Here is an 8,361-nt window from a genome sequence, read left to right as displayed (position 1 = left end):
ATTTTGAAAATGGTAAAACAAAAAAAAAACAATACGGTTGTTTTCCTTTTGCGATTTTATTTTGAAACAAAAAAAGACAAAGAACAAGCCATTGCTGAATTAGCAACACAGGATTTTTAGTTTTGGCTTTGATTTTTGTCTTTGCTTTTATAAAATAGCATTAAAATATGTCTCTTTTATGTTTTTTTCCATAAAAAGTATATCTAATCAGACAAACTTAACATGTTTGTGGCTATACACTTTCTTAAATTTATCATGTAGTTGCTTTACCATACTATTCAGTCTGTACCAATTAGAGTTTAAAATGTTTGAACCACTTTTTTACAGTGTATTTCATTCTTCAATTGCATTAAACTTGACTGTACAGCTCCTCTGTATTCATGTTACAGTTATAGCAATAAGAATAAAAAGTTTACATTAGAAAGACAAGTTCTTAGGAACCGTACAGCTGGCCTTCGAACTAAAATGAATAAAAATGATAAATGGAGCTGAAACAAACAATGTACAATGAGCTTCTCTGGTAAGTGCTTTTTATTACATTGTAACTTTTTAAAAACGATGAATGTGGCTGTTTAAAGTTGCCAAATCTATCCAGTTTCACTGTTTGTCTCTCCATCTTTGAGTTTAAAGGCTGGTTTTGTAGTTTACAAGGTACCACTCATGGTCTCTGTTATTAATCAGGAGCACGCTTTCATTTCAGTTTGGCTTGTAATGAAAAGATTGCTTTCAGCATTCTCTCCAAATTCCATTTTAATCCATTTTCCACAGAATGTTTGCACTGTCAGATCAAAATTTTGTTTGACTATTGCTTTATTTATACAGTAGTATACTATTTTAAAGCTAATACTACTCAGTGACCATGGTATTCAGTTTAATTTTGCCTGAAGGGAAACATATTCCTTTAGGGTTATGGTAGATATTATCAGGAACTCAGTTTGTTCAGTTGCGACATACACCTCAGAAAACCATTTATTTGTTGGCTTTTAAAAGCCTTCCCAGATAAAGTCACGAAGAATGAAAAGAAACCTTTAATTGTTTAAACAAATGATTTTGAGCTCACTGGTTGAGGACACCATGAACCAGTGGACTGTTTTTAGCAAAGTGTTTATATTTTAAGAAAGTCTTAGTGTTAGTAATAAATGCCTTAGATGAACTTGTCAGCTAACAACTGGACAGCCATCCCAGCTGGAGACCCTTTGAGAGCTCTGTAAACGGAGCTGTGCTAAAGGAAATATGGTTCATTCATTTTCTAACGCTGGTGTCAGTTTGACGCCATGCTCGACAGTTTTATTTAAAACAGACAAATTGTCGGGTTTCCAAAGAAAACCGTCTCCAGTGGTGATGGGTGTCTCCGTTATGCAGAAGAAAAGATGCTAGTTTATGCTTTGACTTTCTAATAGAGGGCAAGCGTGTGTGTGTTTTCTGCTGGGATGACTCTTGGTTCTCTCTTGTCTTTAGATACCAGCCTGTTGATATCATTCAACCAACCAATCATGTATTGCCAGCCTCATTCGGGGATTCTGATTGGCACATTGTCACAGGCAACTCTCTTACCACCACCAATGAGTCCCCACGTAGAAAACCCTCACAGCATGAGCTGGAGAAACAGAGAATGCCAGGTGACTATTTCTTCTTCTATCTATGTTGTGAAGACTGACTGGGCGCTTGTGCCTTTTTTTTCTTGTGCCCCCCCCCCCTTCCCTCCCCATTTTTTCTTTTGTTTTTTGTTTTGTTTTGTTTTGTTGTTTTGTTTTTTTTTTTGGTTTTGTTTTCCTCGCTCTCCTTTCTTGCAGAGCATGACCTTCTGAGGCAGGAGCTGAACAACCGCTTCCTGGTTCAGAGTTCAGAGCGGGGCCGGGGGCCGCCTGCCTCGCCGCTGGCCCCCGTGTCGCTCCTGAGGGCCGAGTTTCACCAACACCAGCACATGCACCAGCACCAACACACCCATCAGCACACCTTCACGCCCTTCCCCGCCAGTCTTCCCCCGGCCGCCATCCTCACCCCGCCCACCGCACCCCCCATGGTGCGTACCCAAGCCAGAAATGTGAGGATAAGTAAAAAATAAATAAATAAATAAAATTTTTATAAAGCAGAAGCTCCCATAACTTCCCACCAGCTCACCGTCACCGCCCCCTCCAATCTTCTCTTCAATCGATTCCTCCCTTTATCTTTTTTCTTATGTTTACCAGATAAATCCTGTAGCTGCGCAAACCCCTTTATCTTAAAAATAAATGACTTCATTTTCATTGCCTCATACTGTTTTGCTAAAGCTTTCACATCCACGTCAGAAAGAAAAAAAAGGCCCTCCTTATGTCACCTCCCTTTATGCAAACACACACATCAGCATATCTTTGCTGGTTTAGATCCACACAGCTCATGTCAGTCAGACGCCGTCAAATACATTTTCTGTTTAGACCCAACAATCCCTTTAACGTTTTCATCCGTGGTAGTTTAATATATAAAAGCACATTCGTACCCATCGAGCCTCAGAGAAACAGTTGTCTGACTCACGTCTGCCAACAGGCGTATTGTAATATTCCATTTAAAATCATTACTTTTCTTTTTCCTTTCACGTTAATTCTGCCGTTCAATCTTTGCTGATGATTAAAGCGTTTTCGATAGGTTTCATATGGATGTATTTAAATGTTCAGGTCTGTGTGTGTGTGTGTGTGTGTGTGTGTGTGTCGGAGAAGCCAGCAGAGATCGACGGTGTGTGAGAGCTTACCGAGAGTTTTCTTCTGCTGCAGTGGGGAGGAAGAAGAGGAGGAGGAGGAGGAGGAAGAAGAGGAGGAGAGCAACTCTGCTGCTCTCTCCGTTCTTCAGAGGCGACTCTCCATCTGCTGCCTCCGGTGCTGGTCGGGTTGTTTATCGGCTCCTGGAGGGGGGCGGTGGGGCTGGGTGAGGAGGAGGAGGAGGAGGGGAGATGAAGAGCATCCTCCTGCTCGTTGAGGGAGGAAGAGGAGGTGCTGCGCAGCAAGGCCTCCTCCTCAGCTCAGGGTTCCTCCTGCAGCCAGAAGCATCTCTGCTGCAGCAGACCCCCTCCTTCCTGCAGCAACCGGAACCACCGGGACACACACACACACACACACACACACACACACACACACACACACACAGTGTTGTTATGCAACATGATCACAGACAGCAGACTGGGACAGACACATCCTGAAACTTGTCCAGCTTCCCTGATCTGATCTGATCCTCCTCCTCCTGCTCCTCCTCCTCCTCCTCCTCCTCCTGCTCCTCCTGCTCCTCCTCTGAGGGATGATTCAGTGTGAACCTGCTGATGGAGGACAGACAGTGTGAGAAACTCACAATGAACAATGACCTCTTCTCAGTTTCTGGCCTTGATTTGAATTTTCTTCAGTTAATCTGAGCCTGAAACAGAGCAGAAACACTCCAACAGGTTTAAAAGGATGTAAAACTGTAAATGTGATATATTTCTCTTTACTTGATAAAGTGCCTGCAGTAGAACACATTGTGTTGTTTTTGATCAAACACTGACCCACAACAGCAGAGTCCACAGAAAAACATGATGAAACTGAAGATGGCTTTTCAGTCAAATATTCTGAGTCAAAATGAATTAAAGTAAAATAAATCTAATCCACATGTGAGTGCAACAGATTGATGTGTATAATTCAGAAGTCATTGGTGTCCACCACACACTGAATGGATCACACACTGTGGGAATGTAAACAAGGCAAAGAAAGAGGCAATTATTTCCCTTTTCTTTTTGAATGTCGCCATCTGCTGGTAACAACATCAAACTACAAGTTACAACAAAACCAGTCACTAAAAAAAGTGGTTAAATTACAAATTAAATACTACACCTCATACTTAGCAGGTACAATTTCATGCTGATGTACTTAGTATTCCCAAGTATCTCTGTGTCCTCGTCTGGGGCTGAAATATGTTTACAAGTTTGAACCAGAAGGTAAATGTTGAAGTTTAAATAAGATTTGGGTCTAGGAGTTTATACAAGATATAACTCGACACAAACTGTCACTGATGTCCCGTCACCATTCAGCACTGACAAACTGACAGGTGGAGAGCATTTCTAAGTTTCAGTCTAAGCCTCAGTGAAAGACAAATATATTGGCCTGTACTCAAACTACATAAATAATAAAAATACTAAAATCCACCCATTATCTATACCTGTTTATTCCTTTTCTAAAGTCACTGGTGCCCATATCCAGCAGTCCCAGTGTGAGGGGCGGGGTTCACCCTGGACAGGTCTCAGTCCATCACAGAGACACATGGAGACAAACAAGACAAACAAGCATTCACTCTCTCACTCACAGCTAGGGACAATTTAGTTAATTAACCTAACAGTCATGTTTTTGGTCTGTGGGAGGAAGCCGGAGTACCCGGAGAGAACCCACACATGCACGGAGAGAACATGCAAACTCTACCCAGAAAGGTCCCTGGGCTGGGATTTGAACCAGCGACCTTCTTGCTGAGAGGCATCAGTTCTACCATCTGAGCCACTAAAAACTAAAATACTCAAGTAAAATAAACCTTCAAAGTTGGTGTCATGAAACGGACCAAGTGGAGCTAGCTTGATGAAATGTGGACTAGAGTGGGAATAAAGTGGAGTGTTTACCAGTCGATCTACGTTCCTACCCTCATCTATGGTCAGGAGCTTTGGGTAGTGACTGAAAGAAGGAGATCACAGATCCAAGCAGCTGAAATGAGTTTCCTCTGNGTGTGTGTGTGTGTGTGTGTGTGTGTGTGTGTGTGTGTGCACTTGTTCACAGTCCACTGCCAGCCATTCTTTACAATTACCAATTCAAAGCTTTGCACTTGGTCAAATGACTTCATTGCAGATAAAGAGGAATGACATCACTATAAAACTGTTTTGATAATGTTCCTAATTGCTTCCGTGCCTCGACTGCCATCAAGTTTGAGAAATGTGGGGGCTGCACTGGGGGGGGCAACACTGGCAGCTCTCAGATTAGCACAGAGCTGGGTAAAAAAAACGGTTATGAGTATTCATTCATCATTTTTGAATGCACACCAATCTCTGACAAGTCTTTTCAGATGGGTTCACCATTTGTAGCTTTTAGGCATTAGTTTAATAGATCTAATCCATCACGTCATGACCTCTGATTAAGAGCCTGTGGTCCCATTAAGGYCCCCTTACTAAGATTATTCCCATCCTGTGCATTAGAAATCAAAGTGCTGGTATTTGTGGCCGGTCTCAGATAAGTACAGAGTGCCTGAGCCAGCACATGTTGTTATCTGGCCTGCTGTTCATTCCTGACATGGCTAGAGTTCTGTGCAATGCATAGTATTTTCTTTGAACATAAAAMAGAGGATTTTCCTTGTTTCTCTAATTCTCCCCTCCCTTAAATCTGCTCCTTAATTCCCCCTAAGTTTTGTTGTGCAACGTTAAAATCATATACTGTTGTTCTTACTTAACTCATACCTTTATCCCCTCTTCTCACTCTTTAGTATTCTGTTATTCTTCTGTTTGTYCTCTCAGAGAATCAGGAGTAATCCTGTTGTTTTTTTACTGTTTTTATATAAAAAAGGCTGAAGTGGTGTTTCCCAGCTGTGCTTCGTCTCCTGCTTTTATTTTACCCTGCTCTCTAGATGCCCCGTGTCATTTCAGCTATGTAACAGCCTTCGGCTAATGGCCGTAATTAATGAAATTATGAAGCTCCTATATTAGTTTATTGCTTTACGCCCTCAAGCAGCTGGCTTGCCAAATGGTAGCGGTGAATGGCAGCCTCCTTGCCCCTGCCGTGTCTTTGCACAAGAAATGTTTTTAAGATGAAATATAAAGCTTTAATTAGTCGGAGCTGTTTGCCGTAAATCTGCGACAGCTTCTATAAATTAAAAAAGGCAAGCTTTTGTGTTTTCCTTTTTGTCTTTTTACAAGGCCGTAAACCATTCGGCCATTTTTTTTCCCCTGTGTCAGACAATAAACRGGCCGCACCTTCAGAAATGCAGTGGAGCTGTTTAATGAGCTCAGACGATGGTTTAGCTTTTTCCTCTCAATAGGCTGTCTGTCTTTGATATGGGCCCATTATCTCCCGCAGACAGGGCCGCCAATACCACTGCTGCCATTTTCTGTGCTGATGTGGGGAGCACCCACGCCCCACACCCCACAACAACATGAGGGGCCCCTTACCCACGCAGATGTAGCTCCACCTCTAACTCAGCCAAACGGGCACCCACTTCTCCTCAAGCACCCAAGTCGCAGCTCGCGTGATTCCGTCATTTCTTCCTCCCGTTTTACGAAAAACCCCAAACCTCTGCACTGYAAAAAATGAAATGTTGRATTTACTTAACCATGTTATGTTACCTGGTTCCACTTAACTGAGTTGAGTAAATTCAAAKCAATATACCAGTTTTTTAKCCAAAGAACACRAGTAYGTTGCTTTGAATTTACTCAACTCAGTTAAGTGGAACCAGGTAACATARCATGGTTRAGTAAATCCAACATTTCATTTTTAGAGTGTGCRTCTGCCACGAGAGATTTGCAGAAGCACTTGTGAAAAGTACCTGCAAATAGTTTGTGTTTTTTCAAAAAAAAAAGAGGAATAATTTACTGTTGCATGTAATTAGCAATTTTCTAAATAGAGGAGCAGTGTTCGCTCACAAACAAGACATACAAGGTTCTCATTCATGTGTGGGACGACCTTTCCTTTCTGTCCTCCCCTGCCCTCCTGCTCAGCTAGCTGACTACTTCCCCCGTGTCTCCAGGGCATGATCAAAAACATTATTTCATTTTTTTTTTTTCAATTTACCACACAGTTTTTATTATGACAAATTCCAACGAAATGATCCTAACAGGCATAATCCCCGGCACAGGAAAGATCTCTTCACATCGTGTCACAGTGTGAAGGTTGTCAGTTTCATGCTGATCTGTCCTAAATTAGCTCCTAACCGTTGCAAATGCCTCATTTCAGATTCAGTCAAATGAGACTCGCTCTGTTCATTTTTTTTATGTACCCAGTTTCTCTCACAGACCTGATCTCACTCTGGGTCTGCTTTTCTAACCCAGAAAAAAGAACTACATTCCTCCATTTTGTCTTTTACTATCTGTTTTTCTTTTTGTAAGTAGTATTATATTAAATTTTCCAATAAATGGAAACATTCAGTCTGGCTTTTAAAAGGATTTATTAAAACCCRGTGTCTGTGTACTTGATTGGAAAATCGTCCGTTCAGCCATGACAGTCTTCTGAAGTGGTTTAATGGTTGTGATTTAACTGCCTATCTGACCATGTTTTTATATATTTAACCCATGACCAGTGCAAGCAAGCTGCTTCTCCCCGGGCCTTATTATGTTGGCTTTAAACTTGCTCAATAACAGATGAATTTGTGTTTTACTTTTTATTTTGTTAGCAATGTTTATTGTGGGTTGTTTTTTTGCACAAAAGCTTTTTGTTTCCTAACTCTGTCCTCTCTTTTCCTCCACCAGTTCGACAAATACACCCCCAAGCTGGACAATCCATTCATCAGACATTCAAATGTGAGTTTTCTTTGTGATTCTTATGTAAATCTGCTCTTTGCATTTGGCAAATCAAATATTTGACATATTTGAATGTTGCCGTGAGAACATTTCTTGTGGCTGTGACTTTGTTTGTTCACATGCTTGAGTCCTGTTTGTGTCTCTGTATGATTTTCTTTTCTTTGTCCCCCCACCCCACCCCCTTCATCCTCTGTTGTCCCCAGTTCTTCCCCTCCTATCCCCCAACCATGCCAGGCATGCCCCCGCTGCTCCCACACTCAGGACCCTTCAGCTCGCTGCAAGGAGCCTTTCAGCCCAAGGTCAGACCCACCTCCCCACCCTCATCTTACAGGCTGCAACAGGCACAGAATAGAAGGAAGACAACCATCCATCCATTTTCTTTATCTGCTTCTCCTYRCTGGGTAGCGGGGGGAGCTGTTCTCCAGCAGGTCACTGTGAGAGAGGCGGGGGGACACCTTGGACAGGACACAAGTCCATCACAGAGACAACCAAAACAACCACTCACACTCTCTATCCACAGTTTAGAGTTAYCAATTAACCTAACATACTGTACATGTTTTTAGACTGTGGGAGGAAACCTGAGTACTCAGGGAAAACCCACAGGAGGCAAACCTGTGACCTGCTTACTGAGAGGCGATAGATCGAACCCCTGAGCTGTCATGCTTTTCAATAAAAATGAAGATGTGTACAAAAGAAAATAAAATTTGTTTATTTATTTAAGTGGTTTTTAACCAGACAAATCCACTGAAGGCAACCTATTGTACATGTTTTTGGGGTGCAAATACACAAATTAAAAATGCTAGGTGACCTTTTTTATTTTGTTTCTCATAAATTAGCATGCTACCAACTAAAATTACTAGTTTAAATTATATGTATATGTA

At 41.7% G+C, this 8,361-nt stretch overlaps 1 protein-coding gene across 13 annotated transcripts in view; it reads left to right on the top strand.

Moving 5' to 3' along the window:
• Positions 1 to 8,361, top strand: part of fbrsl1 (fibrosin-like 1) — a gene marked incomplete at its 5' end in the record, with an annotated part of 231,453 nt that overhangs the window by 211,456 nt on the left and 11,636 nt on the right. For 11 of the 13 annotated variants that reach the window (XM_014018722.1, XM_014018716.1, XM_014018717.1 and 8 more), the window contains 3 exon segments: positions 1,794 to 2,044; positions 7,430 to 7,480; positions 7,684 to 7,779. In XM_014018722.1, the coding sequence (XP_013874176.1) occupies positions 1,794 to 2,044; positions 7,430 to 7,480; positions 7,684 to 7,779 (398 nt within the window). 13 annotated transcript variants of the gene reach the window in all.

The sequence above is a fragment of the Austrofundulus limnaeus genome, unplaced genomic scaffold, assembly GCF_001266775.1.
Source record: "Austrofundulus limnaeus strain Quisiro unplaced genomic scaffold, Austrofundulus_limnaeus-1.0 Scaffold200, whole genome shotgun sequence".
Taxonomy (NCBI): domain Eukaryota; kingdom Metazoa; phylum Chordata; class Actinopteri; order Cyprinodontiformes; family Rivulidae; genus Austrofundulus; species Austrofundulus limnaeus.
Note: the sequence above shows the minus strand (reverse complement) of the source record. Positions and strands in the feature narration are given on the sequence as shown.